Here is a 19317-nt window from a genome sequence, read left to right on the forward strand (position 1 = left end):
CAGTAACTGAATTTAAACATGCCTGGGATAAACATATATCCATTGTAAGATAAAATACAGGAAATAGTATAAGGGCAGACTAGATGGACCATGAGGTCTTTTTCTGCCGTCAGTCTTCTGTCTTTCTCTATGTTTCTATATTTTTCTAACCTCTATTCATGTATTCCTACCACCACCAGACCAAGCAGTCATACATACTCTACCAGTGTTACCAAGAGTGCTGAAAAACCACTGATACAGTGAAAAAATACAAAAGCTGCTATCAGATGGAGCTATAGAAACCTTACTACCCTGCTTTCTAGCTTAAGTCTGTAGACGGATCTGATTACAGTTTTGTGACCAGGTTTAAGGCTGCAGCAGAATAAAAGTGCTTGCTGGAAGAAAAAAAAGAAATCAGTTGATACGACTTGAGGCTCAAGTCTTAAATGGTGTTTGCCACTTGCCTGGACAAACAGCAAGGATGTTTGCAGTCCGGACTGGTGGGGTAATGAAGAAAAAGAATCCAGAGTTAAAGAAGCAACAAAACTTTGGAAAGGTCTCCTTAGAAAAGGAGAACAGATACAGTATTTATGGGCAGATGAAACAAAAGTCCAGAATTCTGGCCCTTTTACACCAACTGGAAATGAACTGGTACCTAAAAATCTGTGAGTTATCCTACGAATATACGGTAGCTCATACCACTGGCATGCCTCACAGGTAAGCTCTTAAAGGATGTGCTTTGAAAAACAAATATTCACAGTGATGATTTTGGAATGCACAAATGAATTATAGCTGTTATACTCTGTGATTATGTTGTGATAGCTGTTCAAAATATATTTTGTTTTGTTTGAAGATTAATTAGGGTACATTAGCTAACTCTGTAATGATGGCTTTTTGTATTATCAGCTTTGTTGTTAGAAATTGGCTTTGGGGTTGTGGGATTATATGAATGATTGAGACAGTGCTGCTTCATCACAAAATTTCTGAGATTCAAGCCCCACTGAAACATAGAAACATAGAAGACTGACGGCAGAAAAAGACCTCATGGTCCATCTAGTCTGCCCTTATACTATTTCCTGTGTTTTATCTTACAATGGATATATGTTTATCCCAGGCATGTTTAAATTCAGTTACTGTGGATTTACCAACCACGTCTGCTGGAAGTTTGTTCCAAGGATCTACTACTCTTTCAGTAAAATAATATTTTCTCATGTTGCCTTTGATCTTTCCCCCAACTAACTTCAGATTGTGTCCCCTTGTTCGTGTGTTCACTTTCCTATTAAAAACACTTCCCTCCTGAACCTTATTTAACCCTTTAACATATTTAAATGTTTCGATCATGTCCCCCCTTTTCCTTCTGTCCTCCAGACTATAGAGATTGAGTTCATTAAGTCTTTCCTGATACGTTTTATGCTTAAGACCTTCCACCATTCTTGTAGCCCGTCTTTGGACCCGTTCAATTTTGTCAATATCTTTTTGTAGGTGAGGTCTCCAGAACTGAACACAGTACTCCAAATGTGGTCTCACCAGCACTCTATATAAGGGGATCACAATCTCCCTCTTCCTGCTTGTTATACCTCTAACTATGCAGCCAAGCATCCTACTTGCTTTTCCTACTGCCTGACCACTAACTCACTGAACTCAATGAAAGTTACCTCTTATCTAGGATTGCATTGCTAGTCAAGAAGCATTCGAATTCAGCTGGAATATTCAGTCAATATGAAAATTTTGGTTTACTTGATTTTCTGGAAACAGACATTTTCTTCTAACTGCTGTAATGATGAAAAAAAGGTGCTTTTAACAAATCATTTCCCCCCAACCCTTTGGAACAATTGCATGCAGTTCAACATTAACTAGTCAATATTAATGTCATAACTTGAGACAAATGTCTTAGTCAGAACAAATCCAATAAGGTTTTTTTCCCCAGCAAAGCAAAATATAGAAATCAGATAACCGTATCACTTCTGCTTTCTCCAAGACATCCTACTTGTAATGTGTTCATGCAATCACCACTTGTTGTGAGCCGCTCCGAGTCTCTGAAGTAGGGTGGCATACAATCTAATTAATAATAATAATAATAATAATAATAATAATAATAATAATAATAATAATAATAATAATATATTATTATTATTATTATTATTGTTATTGTTATTATTATTAATATTATTATTATTGTTGTTGTTGTTGTTGTTGTTGTTATTATTATTATTATTATTATTATTATTATTATTATTATTATTATGTCAATACAACACAGCAAATGAGATCACTATGCTGGATTTCGTATTTCATCACCAGTCAGCCGTTTCCCAAGCACCTAGGACTGTGTGATGTAGTGGCGAATTATGTTTGCCGATCCCAGTAAAGCGGCCTTTTGCAATTGACAGATGGAGATTTTGTCAATTCTGATGGTTTTTAAATGTCCGCTGAGATCCTTTGGTACTGCGCCCAGCGTGCCAAAGTACTACTGGGACCACTTTCACTGGCTTATGCCAGAGTCGTTGCAGCTTGATTTTTAGATCTTCGTATTTCACTAATTTCTGTAGCTGCTTCTCCTCAATTCTGCTGTCCCCTGGGATTGTGATTATTATTATTATTATTATTATTATTATTATTATTATTATTACCACTATTATTATTATAAAAGTAAAGCTCAACTTTTAACTTTAAAAAAATCAATAAAAAGATAATTTGATAAGACACAGATCGCCTTCCTCAAAATGATTCACTTCCAAGCCTTCTCCATTTCGGTAATTCTTACCAACATTGTTCTTTAGTTTCTTGAACTGATACCTCAGGCTGATTACACCATAAAAATAAGTTATTCCAAAGGACCTCTGCTTGGTCTCTGTATCACTCTCTTCTTAGAAATACTAAGAAAAGTGTAGTGCAGTCCATTCTGCTGGTGTTCTTGAAATACCTATGTCGGAAAGTCAAACACTTTTTAATGTGAATCCATACGATTAAATTTTAAGACATCATAATACAGTGGAACCTTGGCTAATGATCACAATGCGTTCTGGAATGTTGGTTGTTAACCGAAATGTTCATTATCTGAAACAATTTTTCCCATAAGAAATAAAAGAAATAGATTTAATTGGTTCCCAGACTCGCTATATTTCCTTTATTTCTTATAGGGAAAATTGATCCCTCTCTCCCCCACACAGATTGTCCCTCACTCCCCCCCTCTTCATACCTTTCATCTCTCTGCCTTCATGGAGGCGAGGCGACTGGCGCTCCCAGGTAAGGTGGCGGGGGCTGTGGTTCTGGAGGGTGGAAGCAGGCAGCGGGTATCTGGTGGCAGGGCGCTTGCAGGGCTCGTTCTCCCCCCCGGCAGGAGTTGGGGGAGCAGCGGCAGTGGAACATCAAGCAGATGAATGTGATGTTCCCGGCACTGCTGCTCCTCAAAGGGAAGCTGCCGTAGCCACCGAAGCAGTTGCCGCCACCACTCCTCCCACTCCTGCTGGGGGGAGAAAGAGCCTTGCAAGCGCCCTACTGCCACACGAATCCCAGCGACCAGTTAGGTCCCTCAGAGTTGGCCTTCTCCGACTAAACAATGTTGTCTGGTGGGACCCAGGGGAAGAGCCTTCTCTGTGGCGGCTCCGACCCTCTGGAACCAACTTCCCCCAGAGATTAGAACTGCCCCCACCCTCCTTGCCTTTCGTAAACTTCTTAAAACCCACCTCTGCTGCCAGGCATGGGGGAACTGAGACATTTCCCCTGGGCCTATACAGTTTGTGTGTATGTTTGTGTGTATGTTTCTTTTTAAATAAGGGTTTTTTAAATTACTTTTAATTATTAGATTTGTTATATATTGTACTATTATTGTTGTGAGCCACCCCGAGTCTATTGAGAGGGGTGGCATACAAATCTAATTAATAATAATAATAATAATAATAATAATAATAATAATAATAATATCCCCCACTCATTCCCACCCCCTGGCAGTGGCAGCAAAGAGCAGCCTGGCTCTGTTGGGTCTTACCACCTCGCCCTTGGGTGGCAGGCAGCGCAGCAGCCACAGCAAGCCCACCGGCGGGACTACACTGGTCTCTTCTTTTCTGCCACAAGCTGAGGGGTCCTTGAGCAGCCATCCCCCAGAACATCCAGTACCTCCAGCCAGTTGCTGGGAAGTTGGACGGAGGAGGGAAAAGGTAAAGAGAGAGGGTGGGAGTGAGGGAGACGTGGCTGTTCGGTATCCAAATTTTTGTTCAGTATCTGGAGCAAATATTTAACCAAATTTTTGGTCGTTATCTGAAATGTTCGCTAAGCGAGGTTCCATTGTATCTGAGTTGGATCGACTTTCCATTATCTGTTTAGTTCTGTATTCGCTTATTCTTCAACAAGGAATCATAAGGTACTAATCTTGATTTAACTCTATAAAAAGCTCATGATTTGACTCTATAAAAAGTAGGCTGACTCAGCTTGCTTTCAAAAATCATCCAGGAGCATCATAAATCATAGTTTCCTAGCAAATCCAGTATGGCTGAGAAATTAGTAGCACTCTCCCAACCAGCTATTTTCTATAATAGAGCTTATAGCTGGCCAGAATCTGAGGCTGCAGCCCTGAGCATACTTTTAGGATCACAAACCCCAGTAATTAATTGGGTTTACTTCTGAATAGATATGCATTCGATTAAACTGAAAATAGTATGGATTCAATAAATCATTAAGAACTGGAAGCAAATCACTGGATTTTGAGCAATAGATTTAAGGCAGTCAGATTTCCTAATTATGTGCTCATAAGTCATTTTTTCATTCCTGTTGACCACAGATAGATCTTAGATCTATTCCTAACCTGTTCTTTAAAGGCTCTCAATGGTGCCCTATTGCCATGATAACTGAGTCCATCTTCTTTGCTAGTCATTTTCTTCTCTCCTTTCCTTTCATCATTCCCAGTATTAGTATCTTTTCCAGAGAACTGGATTTTTGCATAATGCATCTGAAGTAAGATATTTGGAGCCTGGTAATTCGTGTCTCAAGCGAGAACTCTGGGTTGATTTGTTGATGCTCCAGTGGTTTGCTTTGAATCCATGGCCTTCAAAGGAGCCTTCTCCAAAACCAAATTTTAAAGACATAAATACTCTTCCCTAGCCTGCTTCTTCAAAATTGAACTTCTGATTCCATACAGCACTATAGGCAGCGATGGGCAACGAGCTGGAACACTATATTGTGCTCGCCGCCGTGGCTTGTAACGTCTTGTGGGACTAGCACAATTTTGCTGCTGTACCAGTGGAGGAAGCAAAATCGTGCATGGAGCCACAGGTAAAATGTCACCAAAACATGGGCGCAATTTTGCTACCTCCACAGGTGCAGCAGAATAATTGGGCTGGTCCCGCAAGAACTTATGAGCCGTGGCAGCGAGCACAATTTAGCGTTCCGGCTCGTAGCCCATCACTGGTTACAGGAAATATTATGGTTTGTGAGATTCTGATTTTAGCAATCAGATTAGTTACACATTGGGGTGTTTTTTTTAGCAATAATAACCCAGACCCAATTATCGACAACCCAATTGTCAATAAAGGCAAAAAAGTCTGCATAGTGGATGTGGCAGTAGCTGGAGAGAACAGAAGAGAAAGAATTGGAGAAGATAACAAAATGAAATAGGCCTGCAAATAGATTTAGAATTACTGTGACAAAAGAAAGCAAAGGCAATAAGCGCCTTGGATGCAATTCCAAAACAACTGGAGCACCATTTAAACACCATAAGTCCATTATGAAAAAGCAGCTTAACACAGAACAGCTGATATCCTGGGAAAATATCTGTAACATCATCAAAAATCCACACCTGTCTATCCCAGGACCTTGGAAAAGACTCAAAAGACAAAAATCCAAATGCTGTCTGAACATCTGTCTGACGATGCTGGCGACAACAACACCACCACCACCAACAACAACAACAACAACAACAACAATAATAATAATAATAATAATAATTGTTGTTGTGGTTGGCTCTGGGCCAGCTCCTGTTCCAAGGATGGTGGGGATTGATGTGGGAGAATCCTCACATTATCAGAGGCCGGTTTGACTGCCAACAGCTTCAGACAGTGACGCTTCTGTGTCGGGGGAAGATTCTGGGAATGAAGCAGGATTGGATGAGGAGGTAATTATAGGCAGCCCATTAGCTAATTACCCCATTAGTGAACCATCATCATCATCATTGCTAGATTCAGAAGAGGAGGGATTCATAGATGCTTGCAGATGCAGGTTTATGACAAGGAAGGAACAACTGCGCAAGTATTATAGAAAATAAGGAAGAACACCTGTGGCTGGGGCAATTAGGCTAATGGGGCTGCTGATAAATTGCCTCTCGGTATGGGAGATTAACCATTTTGTGTGTGAGAGAAGTGTGGTTTGCTTCAGGATTTACAAAGACTTTTGTGAACTGCTTCAGGATTTACAAGGACTTTGTGGAACAATTCACAGTTAAGTTCAGTGTGAGGACTCTTGAAGGGGGGTGGCTGTGACGTCTTCACAGCTGCCTTTTATCTGCTTTGCTTTTGTTTTATGTTTTCCGCAGCATTCAAGGCTTGTGGTTTGCGGGAGAGCACTTTGACTGATTAAAGTGCATTTGGACAATATTTTCCTTTTGATAAACCAACTTTGTTTACTTTACAACCGTGTGTGTTTGAATTTCTACTTTGGACTTAATTGGGAGCTCGTAACGGGTAGCCCGGCATAACAAATATTAATAATATCAAACTATGTTTCCAGGTTCAATTAAAGCTGGAGATGTCATTAAATTAGAATGAAATATTGTGGATTAACTACTGGAAGGAATTTCAGATGGCTCTGAATGGAAATTGTAGGCCTTCAAAATGCAAAAATGGAACACATTTGTGGTGGAAGTGGATAGAAGACAATCTTCTCCTACTTTCTAGAAACCGAGAGCAAGACTTTAATTGCCTCTAGTACTGAAATTTGTTTAACTATTAAAAATCCACTTTAGCAGACATAGACACATACATAAGTTAATTTGATTAATAAGTCAAATAAAAAGTACAATGCTGTAATAAAAAGGAGCTATATACATATCAGAAAATTTGGTATGCAGAAAATAATTTTGATTGTCCTGGAAGGGGGAAAAGCTAAGAAAAAGATTTGTTGTACAAACATGGAAACCATTTATCTAGCCAAGACACATTTGGATACTTTTAATTAAATCTAATTTAATAGCATTTGGAAGATTTGCTATGCACTTGGAATGTTGAATTTTTCCAGTAACTTTTGCAAACAGATGCCAGCTTCTATTTTGGGCCTACAGTAAAAATATGAAGCAACTTTTTAAGTAGATACTAAAAAAGAGAGTAGGAGCCTAGAGCTAGGAATGAATTGTTTAAACTTGAAATTAAGATTCAGAGGGAGCTATTGATATTCCAGCAACTGATACTGATATCATCACAGTAGCATCTGTTCACAAATTCTGTCTGAGGAAAAGTAAATTAAGCAGAGGAAGGAAGCTCAAAGGTCCAGTTGTGAAGAAGCTGTAGCAGTCATCAATGCAGCCCAGCCTGTCAAAGCCATTAATAACTAGTGTAAGGTGACCAGATTATAACTTCTGTAAAACGGGACACCATTGATGGACGGACGACTGAAAAATCTCCCCCAAAATAATTCAGAATAGTTGTAATAATTATAAGGATAGTAATAATCTGCATATAACCATGCAGCAGAGTCTTCAGTTTGCACTTCTACAGTAGATGTTGTCTTTTCATTTCTTTCTTTTTTTTAAAAAAAAACCTTTATTAATTTATTAAGAATGGGAAGGGGGGATGGAAGTACAAAAAGAGAAGTAGGAGGGGGATGGGGTAAACAATATTTTTATACAGTAGCTTATATATATATTGTTGTATATACATTCCAAACATTTGTCTATAGGTAATTATTTTGTATTCAATATTCTTATTTGGATAATCTTATATCTGTAGAATTTAGTAGTTCAGGGGTAACATAGAAAGGAAAGGTAGTTTGGAAGTGGGATAGAAAAGAAAAGAAAGAGAAAAAAAGAAAAAAAGAAAAAAAGAAGAGAAAGAAAGAGAGAGGGGGGGTAGTACCTGCTCAACTCTGCTTCCAGCACAGCCACTTTCTCCCGCAGGGAATCTGCCCAGGACTCACTGGCCACCTCAGCCATCCCATCTCTCTCTCTCTCTATGAGAGGGGGCATGGTGTTGGCCACTCAGCGATGAGCCAGGTAGGCTAAGGAGCAGTGGTGTCAGCACCTCTTCAGCAATGTTACTGCCAGGACCTCTACAACATCCCTTGTGCCCATTGCAGCCCCCCAGTGTGGAAGCTGAGCTGCTTGATGGTCGATCCCTTCAAGCCACGTGATCACACAGCAAGCAGCTCCAGCGCAATCTCCAGTCAGTGTTCAAGCTGCCAGCTGGTATGTTTTTCAAAAAATTGGGACTTTTTAAAAATGCCGCAAGATGTGGGACAAATTGATAAAAAGCAGGCCTGTTCCACCAAAAGCAGGATGTCTGATCACCTTAAACTAGTGGTAAAAAGGAGTGGCTGGAGATAAAAACATATATTTCTCTCCCTACTCACATTTTATTTGGACTACTGTAATGCACTCTACATAGAACTCCTCTACAGCTGGTGCAGAATTTGGTATATCCATATGATTCCTGCAATTTGCAAGCTGCACTAGCTGCCAATTGATTTCTGGGTGGAATTCAATTTTCTGGTTTCCATCAAGCTCTTGGTTACCATCCACAAAACACTACATGGTTTGGCCCAGAGGTGGGTTACTGCTGGTTTGGACTGGTTCTATAGAACCGGTAGTAATTTGGAGGGCTGGGTCACTAGAACCGGTAGCGACCCAGATCTGCAACACCTCTGAAATGGCTCCCTTGGTGGTGCCGCAGGCAGTGTCATTTTGGTTTTTCGCTTCTGCGCATGGACAGAAGATGTTTTTTGCTTCTGCAGATGTTCAGAAGATGTGTTTTTAGCACTGCGTATGTGCGTGCCCATGCACAAAGCACACCCATGCCTGTGTGGTGTGTCAGGAAGTAAACCACCAGCAAGATAAGCCAGACCCACCCCTAGTTTGGGCCCTGATTATTTATGGGATCACATTTCTATCATTGTCTTCTGTCCATCCTATAAGGTGCAGCAGGGTGGGCATGCTTATTTTTAACAGAATAACAGAGTTGGAAGGGACCTTGGAGGTCTACTGGTCCAACCACCAGCTGAAGCAGGTGACCCTATACCGTTCCAGACAAATGGCTATCCAGTTTCTTCTTAAAAGGCTTTAGTGATGGAGTATCCACAATTTCTGAAGGCAAACTATTCCACTGGTTGATTGTTCTCACTGTTAGGATATTTCTCCCTATTTCAAGGTTGTTTCTCTCCTTGTTTAGTTACCAATCATTATTTCTTGTCTTGTCTTGCCTTTGGAAAATAAGTAGTAGTGCCATCTGGTGGAATACGACAGCCTAACCTATTGCTGCCCCTGACTATTGAAATAACCTTCCCTCCTTATGTCTTATCTGGGCTTCACTATCCTTCAAAAACTTGGTGCTTTGAAGAAACCAACAACCAACAAATGCTCTACCCTCCACATCAGCAAAAAGAATCCAAACCGCACATACGAACTGAATAAACAATCTCTCACTGCTAACCCACACTCAGTAAAAGACCTTGGAATACTAATATCAAATGACCTAAGTGCTAAAGCCCACTGCAACAATATCGCCAAAAAAGCTTCTAGGGTTGTTAACCTGATCCTACACAGCTTCTGTTCAGGCAATCTCACACTACTCACAAGAGCCTACAAAGCTTTTGCCAGACCCATCCTAGACTACTGCTCATCTGTCTGGAACCCATACCACATCTCAGACATCAACACCCTTGAAAATGTCCAAAGATATTTCACCAGAAGAGCCCTTCACCCCTCCACTCAAAACAGAATATCCTACGAAAATAGACTAACAATCCTGGGCCTAGAAAGCCTAGAACTAAGGCGCCTAAAACACGATCTAAGTATTGCCCACAAGATCATATGCTGCAACGTCCTACCGGTCAATGACTACTTCAGCTTCAACCGCAACAACATAAGAGCACGCAACAGATTCAAACTTAATACAAACCGCTCCAAACTTGACTGTAAAAAATATGATTTCAACAATCGAGTTATCGAAGCATGGAACTCATTACCGGACTCAATTGTGTCAACCCCTAACCCCCAACACTTCTCCCTTAGACTCTCCACGATTGACCTCTCCAGGTTCCTAAGAGGCCAGTAATAGGCGTACATAAGTGCACTGGTGTGCCTTTCGTCCCCTGTCCAATTGTCTTTCCTTTCTTTCACCTATCATATATATTCTCTTCCTTTCATATATCCTCTCCTTTAAGTTCACTTTACCCTTATATATATTACCATGTGTCTATTTTTCTTCCTATGTATTTGTGTAATGGACAAATGAATAAATGAATAAATGAATAAATGAACAAATAAATAAATGAATGAATGAATGAATGAATGAATGAATAAATAAATAAATAAATAAATAAATAAATAAATAAATAAATAAATAAAATTTCAACCTTGGCCCAGAGTAGCTTATGATACTGCATGGATTTTTTAAATCTAACTCCCAGCACTCTGTTATTATTGCATTTAGCTGTATTTGTTTCCTGTGATGTTTTTAACCAACTATACACTGAGTCGTTGTTTCTGTCAATTGGACAGATGGGGCTGAGCATCCAGGAATGGTTAGGAAAAATCCTAAATAACGGGAATCGTGTGTCCAAGTCGTGACCACGAAGCTATCTCCGTGCTCTAGTGCTGATAAACAAGAATTCTCCAGCAAGAGGAAGAAAATATAAGGTTTGGGATAGGAAAGGTCATTGTTAGGTTGTCAGCCTCCTCTTCTAAGAAAAAGCAAGCTGGGAAAGATTCCAAGGCTGATTCAACCGGTAAGAAATATAAACTGGTGCTGAGTTGGAATGGCGCCCAGATGTGTAGGAAGAAAGCCAGAGAAATGCAGTTACAAAGAAAAGAGGGAAAAGACAAGCATTTGTTCTGAACTACACTTGTTCATGGTGTTGTGCCAATGAAAGGAAGAGCTCTGTATCTTTGTTCAGGTTTGCAATATCCAAAGAAAACTACTCAGGAAGACATGATAGGTACTTAAATCAGACTTCAATTGTTTGCAGATCGACTTATTCCACCCCCCCCTCCACAGCCATGAAGTGAAGAATTAGGAATGAGAACAGGGGTGGGGAGGGAAAATAATTGGATAGAGGCTGGTTTCTTTCCTTTTTTGTGGGTTGTTTGAAAAAAAAATGCAGGTTGTCTGTTCTTGCAGTGGTTAAAAGTGAATATTTATTTATTTTATGTATTGATTGATTGATTGATTTTGTCCAATATACAATGAGGGTTTTAGTGGGTATACACATAGTAAAATACATGATGAAGGTTATAGAGGAGATACTCATAGTAAAGTATATCTAAGAAAGAATAGAAGTTATAGGAATAGAACATATCAATGAAAGAATAGAAGAAGAGATATAGGAATAGAAGAAAGGTATAGGAGATATAGGAGAGGAATAGGACAGGGGACGGAAGGCACTCTAGTGCACTTGTACTCGCCCCTTACTGACCTCTTAGGAATCTGGATAGGTCAACCATAGATAATCTAAGGGTAAAGTGTTGGGGGTTTGGGGATGACACTATGGAGTCCGGTAGTGAGTTCCACGCTTCGACAACTCGGTTACTGAAGTCATATTTTTTACAGTCAAGTTTGAAGCGATTAATATTAAGTTTAAATCTGTTGTGTGCTCTTGTGTTGTTGTGGTTGAAGCTGAAGTAGTCGCCGACAGGCAGGACGTTGCAGCATATGATCTTGTGGGCAATACTTAGATTTTGTTTAAGGCATCTTAGTTCTAGGCTTTCTAGGCCCAGGATTGAAAGTCATATAATCATGGATTGTTGTAAATGGAGCATTAAGGTTTTGAGAGAGTCTGATAATGGGTGTCCTTAGTCATTCTGAATACAGATTCAGCTTGAAGACTTGGAGAAGAAGGGAAAGTTACAGAAGAGCATCAGTACTATAATATGGTAGAATATTAATATTATGGATATAATAGCGCTGCTGGATTGTGCACTGTGTATTTATAGAACAGTTATGTGAATGCTTTCTGGTCATATGGTAAGCAGTCTATAAAACATTCTGAAATTTAATTAGGAAACAGTAAAAATGTTGCTGATTAAATGAGGTTAACCAATTACTGGTGATATCATAAGCATTGATGTATATAAATCCATGATACAAATAGCTTTTGACAAATTCATAATTGTATTTTGTTATAAGTGACCCGAGAACCACTTTGGTGTGGTAGCTAAAACATCAAGCTATACACTGGGAAACCATTTTAGGCACAAAGACAACTGGGTGGCCTTCCTTGGCCAGTCACTCTCTCTCAACCATAAAAGGGAAGCAATGGCAAACCACTTCTGAAAAAACTTCACAAGAAAATTTCAGGGACTTGTCTAGGCTGGAATAGGCAAAGTTGGCTCTTCTATGACATAAGGACTTCAACTCCCAGAATTCCTGAGCCAATCATGCTAGCTCAGGAATTCGGGGAGTTGAAGTCCTATGCCAACTTTGCCTACCCCTGGTCTAGGCAGTCTGTGAAAATCAGACATAAACATCAAAGAATATAATGTTTCAGCAAGTTTGAAAACTAATTTATACATGCATATAGTTCCTTTGCAATAGATAACTTACATTATTTTGAAAACATAAGACTAGAACGGAGGAGTGGAAGGAATCCGTGTGAAAACTAAACTCTATGGGTGTATACCAGACATGAGTTCTAACTTACTTCATTACCGGTTTGCTTCCTCCCATACCATGTGGCTGTGACTTGTGGGCGTGTGTGCATGTGCAGTGCTGAAAAATCTGAAAATAATGATAAATTTTTTAAAAGCCAAAAATAAGATGATGACGCATGTGCAGTATCAGCAACTTGGCTTCTGCACATGCTCAGAAGAAAAAGAAATAAAAAAATAAAAAAATATGGCAGTGCCCATGGACTGGGAGTGACAGAACCGATTCTGTGACATCATCATGACATCACCAGTGGGTTGCTACCGGTTTGGGTGAACCAGTCTAAACCAGGAGGAACCTATCTCTAGAGTACATAAATGCTTGCTTTGGGCTAAGATCCACAGAAACATGTTTCTCTTTACTCAAATAAAATTCCATGAGAAACACTCTTGACATTTTACTCTCATGACAATGTCCAGCCCATTTTCTGGATATGTGGGAGTTGAATGAGTCTAAAATTTAACTTACATAGCTTTTAAAGTAAGCCACTCGGAAACTTCAGATCGTGCAGAATGCAGCTGCGAGAGCAATCATGGGCTTCCCTAAGTATGCCCATGTTAAACCAACACTCTGCAGTCTGCACTGGTTGCCAATCAGTTTCCGGTCACAATTCAAAGTGTTGATTATGACCTATAAAGGCCTTCATGGCATTGGACCAGAATTTCTCCGAGACCGCCTTCTGCCGCACGAAACCCAGCGACCAGTTAGGCCCCACAGAGTTGGTCTTCTCCGGGTCCTGTCGACTAAACAATGTTGTTTGGCAGGACCCAGGGAAAGAGCCTTCTCTGTGGCGGTCCTGACCCTCTGGAACCAGCTCCCCCCAGAGATCAGAATTGCCCCCACCCTCCTCGCCTTTCGTAAGTTCCTTAAAACCCACCTCTGTCGTCAGGCATGGGGGAATTGAGATATTCCTTTCCCCCCAGGCCTATACAATTTATGCATGGTATGTTTGTCTGTATGTTTGGCTTTTTAATAAGGGTTTTTAGTTATTTTAAATATTAGATTTGTCATATGCTGTTTTATTATTGTTGTTAGCCGCCCCGAGCCTACGGAGAGGGGCGGCATACAAATCTAATAAATAAATAATAAATAAATAAATAAATAAATAAGCATAAAGAACGTATGGATTACTGTATATCAAAAATACAGGAATTATGATCTGAATAACCAACCAGTGAGAGTAGAATTTATTGGAGGATATTTTTTCCATGCATTGACTATTAGATCAACTCTAAAAGCTGAAATGGAAATATATAGTTTGTAACTGGAGAATTGATGTGCTAATACATTAATAAAATTGATCCCCTTGGATTTTATCTAGTTGGTAATCAGTAAGGTTCTGGTTTTATTATATTTATCGGGATACAGTTCTGACTTATTTTTAATTTAGCATGCTGTACTTTTCAGGCATATGTTTATTTTAGGGTTCATTGGATTTTTAATTGTGGAAATCTGTTTTGCAGTTAGATTAAACACTTTAGCGAACTGACTTTTACTCCAATGCATTACAGTTCTATCATCTGAAATTCAATTCTTTCCACTTTCCTGAAATCAACAAGAGTGCCAAGTCTACAATGTCTATTTTTTTCTTTCTGTGGGAACTTGAACACCATTATTGTTTTCCTTTCTAACCCCTCACAAACCAATCTGAAGTTGTAATCAACAGTGATAACCTGAAATAACAGAATCCAAGGACGGAATACCATGAGCTGATTAAGGTTATCTCTTCAAACAATCTGAAGAACAGTGTTTTTCAATCTTGGCATCTTTAAGATGTGGGAACTTCAACCCTCAACATTTTCCAGCCAACATGCAGCTAGCAGAATACTCCAGTTTGTTTAATGTGCTGGCTATGGAATTCTGGAAGTTGAAGTACACACAATTTAAATTCAGTTGAAAACTAATGCGTGATTAGAGAATCCCAGAAACATAATTTAGCAGGCAATTAGTAGGACTGCAATTTGAAAATTACCTCCCACATATTTAATTTAATTACAATTTTGTATATAAAATAAATACTACAATTGAAGTTCCAGCACATATATGGAAGGTTAGTTATGGGGATCCCACTTACTTTCCAATATCTTTTGTCAGTCTTTTAAAACATTTTGGTGACCCTTTTAATGAAAATTGTTACTATTTGGTTACTTCCACTCTGTGACTAAATGGCCATCTGTTTGCTGGAATCATCTGCCAATAACTATTTCTTTTGATTCTTCCATTCTTTCAATTGCCTTCCATTTTGCCAAGCATCATCGTCTTTTTTTCATGACTCTTGCCTTTCCCAATATTTAAGCTTTAACTTGATTATTAGTGTTTCCAGTGGGCAGTCTGGTTTTATTTTATCTGTTACTGAATGATTTGTTCTTCCTGTGGACCAAGGATCATTCTCAACAATTTTCTCCAGAAACACATTTCAAAGCCACCAGTTTTTCTTTATTCAGCTTTTATGATGTTCCAACTTTTCAAATCCACATCCTACGGAAAGCAAGTCTTGAAAATATGCGCTTTTAATTATGTCAAGTCCCTTCATGTTGTGGGTTTGTTTAGATTTCCATAGCCATTCTTCCAAGAAGCCAATGTCTATTTCATGGCTGCCTTTAGTTGGCAATACCTTCCTGCTATGTTTGATAGCTGGCAAGGCAGTAAATGAGGCTTGACGAGGTGAGTTGATCAAGTAACTTTATTAGCACACTAAAAGAACAGCCCATGAATAACATCTGAGGTAAAACCGCTCCTGACAGCTCTTTAAATAGGTGGCTGTCCGACAGAGCAGCCAATCACCATTAAGCAACGATTCCGCTCCTAGAGCGGCCTCTCAGACGGGGGTTGTTGCTCCTGCTGCTACCAGTGCGTGGTGCGTGCAGCTCCATGCATGTATGTCTGATACAATACATTACAAATCCAATAGTAGAAAATTAAATCAATTTAAAAAACATTAATAACATAGTAAAATCCCTAACTATACAATCATACACATTCAACCTAATCCCTCATACAGTAAGGCTAAAAGTATAATAAAAAAGGGGGAAGAAGGTGGTAATTATCCCCACACTTGGCGACAAAGGTGGGTCTTCAGCATTTTACGGAAGACAAGAAGGGTGGGGGCTGTTCGAATCTCTGGAGGGAGTTGATTCCAGAGGGCTGGGGCCACCACAGAGAAGGCTCTTCCCCTGGGTCCCGCCAGCCGACATTGTTTGGCCGACGGGACCTGGAGAAGGCCAACTCTGTGGGACCTAATCAGCCGCTGGGATTCGTGCGGCAGAAGACAGTCTCGGAGATATTCTGGTCCGATGCCATGTAGGGCTTTAACCAACACTTTGAATTGTGACCGGAAACTGATTGGCAGCCAGTGCAGGCCATGGAGTGTTGGCGAAACGTGGGCAGATCTTGGAAGCCCCACGATGACTCTCGCAGCCGCGTTCTGCACATGTGCAGGAAGCAAAATCCTACAAAGGTACGTGTGTGAGAGAGAGATTTTGGCATATTTTTTTTGCTTTCGCGCATGCACAGAAGAAAAAAAATCGCTAAAATCTCAAGCGCGCATGTGTCCCTTTGTGAGATTTTGCTTCCTGTGCATGCACAGAAGCAAAATCTCACTTGGACACATGCACACATGCACACCCGAGGCACAGAGCTGCATACACAGTTCAATTTTCACTACCGTTGTGATGGCATCAACCGTACCAGTAGGAACTTGCTACTGTGGCCTCTAGAGGGACACTGGAACACTTCACTTCCAACATAACTTTACTTTAAAATACTGAGCAGAGGTCCAATATTTGCACTTTCCTTTTTCACCTTCTTTCAGTAAGGGTTACCCAAAGACTTCCTCACCTCCTGCTATAGGTAGTCCTTGACTCACAACTAATTTTTAAAACTTTTTAAAAAGTTTTTATTTACAAATATACAATAAATACATTGGTTACAATTAACAATATAGACATGTCAAATTACATGAAAGGAGGAAATGCGAGTAATGGGTAATTAGAGATTAAAGCAATAGTCCTGTCGAATTATAGTTTTAACGGTATGCCTTTGACAATAGAGACAAATAGACAAAAAATGTCAACAGACATACAAACATACAGAAGAAAGAAAGGAAAGAAGAAGGAAGAGTAGAGTAGAAGGAAAGAAAGGGCGGGCGGGCGGGTGTACGGTAGATCTGTGTTAAAATTGTGAACTAAATATACTTTCATTAGCTCAATTCCTTATATCTAATATTTAAAATTTTAGATAAATAAGAGAAAGTGTTGAATCAATCAAAATAAAGAGGTTTAAAGAAAGCCAGTCTAATTTTAGTATATATATCGATGTCTCATACATCTATTAAAAAGAAAGAAAGATTGGATACCAGATTTGTATCTGTTTGAATATATATAGTTCTTAACTCACAACTATTAATATAGCAATCATTTGCATTTACAACGGCACTGAAAAATGTACAGATAGTCCTCAATTGACCACAATTGAGCCCAAAATGTATGTTGCTAATTTGTTAAGTGAGTTTTGTCCCATTTTATGACTTTTCTTATCACGTATGTTAAGGAAATCACTGCAGTTGTTAAATTAGTAACTCTATTGTGAAGTGAATCTGGTTTCCCCATCAAGTTTGCTTGTCAGTAGGTCGCAAAAAGGCAATCACATGACCCCAAGACACTGCACACATAAATGTGATTTATAATTTTTTTTCCTCCTGCGAAATGAATGCAGTTTTCATAAATACTGAAAACACTGCATACTTTCCATATGATTTTGCATCTAAATGAGCCAAATTTTCAATTAAACTGTATCAGTGAAAAGCATAGTAACATATACTTTCAAACTTTTGAAAGTTCGCAATAACTTTTGCAATAAATTGGAAGAAACAACTTGGAAATCATTAGGAATTCTCTGTAAGTTTCTGCCTTAGCTGCACTGCCATTCATCTTCCCTCAAAGCAAATTATATCAGTGCAAAGTTTCTGTCAATCCAGGCTTGAAAAAATTGGGAGGTTTTAGCAGCAAAAAGAAGAAAAAATGATAAGCATTTTATAAGCAGGAAGATATTGGCACTTCCTGTTGCCAATAAGTTCAGCTCCGAGAATTTCTGAAAAAAAACCAAGTGGAATATTGTAAATGTTGCCTAAAGAAACCAACCTGAGTATTTTATAAGGATATCTAATTAAACATGCATTTTTCCATATTAAATTATCCAGTAGTAGGGTTTTTCTTACATACTATATTTAATAGCAAGGTTTGTTCAGTATTAATGTGAAATTCTCAGCAGCAGATATGATAAAGTAACAATATATATCTTTTAAAAATTCTAAACTCAGCAAGTTATATTGGTTGCATGAATCAATAAAACATTCAGTGATTTTGTATATTAAAAATATACCGCTTTCTTTCAACAGCAGAAGACCTTTTTAAAAAAAATCCAGACTGTATGAATGCAAATCAAAATCAAAATATAAAAATCCTAGTAAACCAAACTTACTGAATTTAATGACAGATTGAAGACACAGTAAAGAAATTGCATTGAATTGCATTGCTACAAAGCACTATATTGTTTACAGCAATATAAAAATGCCTATAACTTCAACATGACAAATCTTGACCACATTGAATTGTGTCATCTACTTTTTTCGTTTTTGCAACTATAGATTCAAAGTCTGGAAGGTGACAATTTTTTTGTGAGGCAACTTTTAATATCTGATCCACAATTTAAATTGGAGGATTATATGATAATATTTTGGTCACTATCTAAGTATCAGAGATTGAAAGATCTTCATAGACAATTTCCAGATTTTTGGAATATAATAAAATAGGATATTTCCTTGTTTTTGCAGAGCAATTCAGCACAGATATGCATTCTCCATGATCTGGGACACATTATTTTTTAAAAGTTTCGGGACATAGGTCCATGCAAATAAATTCCATAATATTAGCATATATTTAATGCATAGGTATGGATCCCATTCAGTCTATATAGAACAGTTCTACTTTGGTCTTGTCCTTAGGGATATGCGTAAGTTTGGGAAATATGAGCAGCAAGAAAATGAGTGACTCAAAATGCCATATCAAAATTCATTGAAATGCTTTGGACATTTATAAAGACAATTCTTTCTAAAATACAGCATTGCCACATAGAAGTTAATTTTATCTGCTGGAAATAAAATATACACAGTATTTTGCATATCCCATGCAACTGTGACTATATGTTTTTATGCTTTTTCTATATCCAGATTGTGGGTTGAAAATGACTCAGCAGGCACCTTACTTTTTAATGTTAAGCATTTGGTACATTATATGATTGGGATTTAATAATTTAAAACTCCTAAACTCTATAGTTCTCTCCCACACAATTATAACTAAAGATCACTCATGCAAATAGCAGTAGAAGCTTTTAATGTAATTATTGGTGATGGGGATTGACTATTTGATTAAGGAAAAGACTGTGCCTTATTCTATTAGCAGTACTCTGTGAAAAACAATTTCTGCAGCAGGCTTAATTTGTT

The 19317-nt window shown here is 38.7% G+C and overlaps 1 protein-coding gene across 1 annotated transcript in view; it reads left to right on the plus strand.

Annotated features, from left to right (window-relative positions):
* Nucleotides 1–460: 460 nt before the first annotated feature.
* The window catches only part of KCNAB1 (potassium voltage-gated channel subfamily A regulatory beta subunit 1), a 222693-nt gene continuing 203836 nt past the window's right edge, over nucleotides 461–19317 (plus strand). Inside the window, exon 1 of the mRNA XM_070753499.1 lies at nucleotides 461–696. Coding sequence (XP_070609600.1) covers nucleotides 461–696 — 236 coding nt within the window. The remainder of the gene's footprint in view (nucleotides 697–19317) is intronic.

This window comes from Erythrolamprus reginae, chromosome 5 (genome assembly GCF_031021105.1).
Source record: "Erythrolamprus reginae isolate rEryReg1 chromosome 5, rEryReg1.hap1, whole genome shotgun sequence".
Classification (NCBI taxonomy): domain Eukaryota; kingdom Metazoa; phylum Chordata; class Lepidosauria; order Squamata; family Dipsadidae; genus Erythrolamprus; species Erythrolamprus reginae.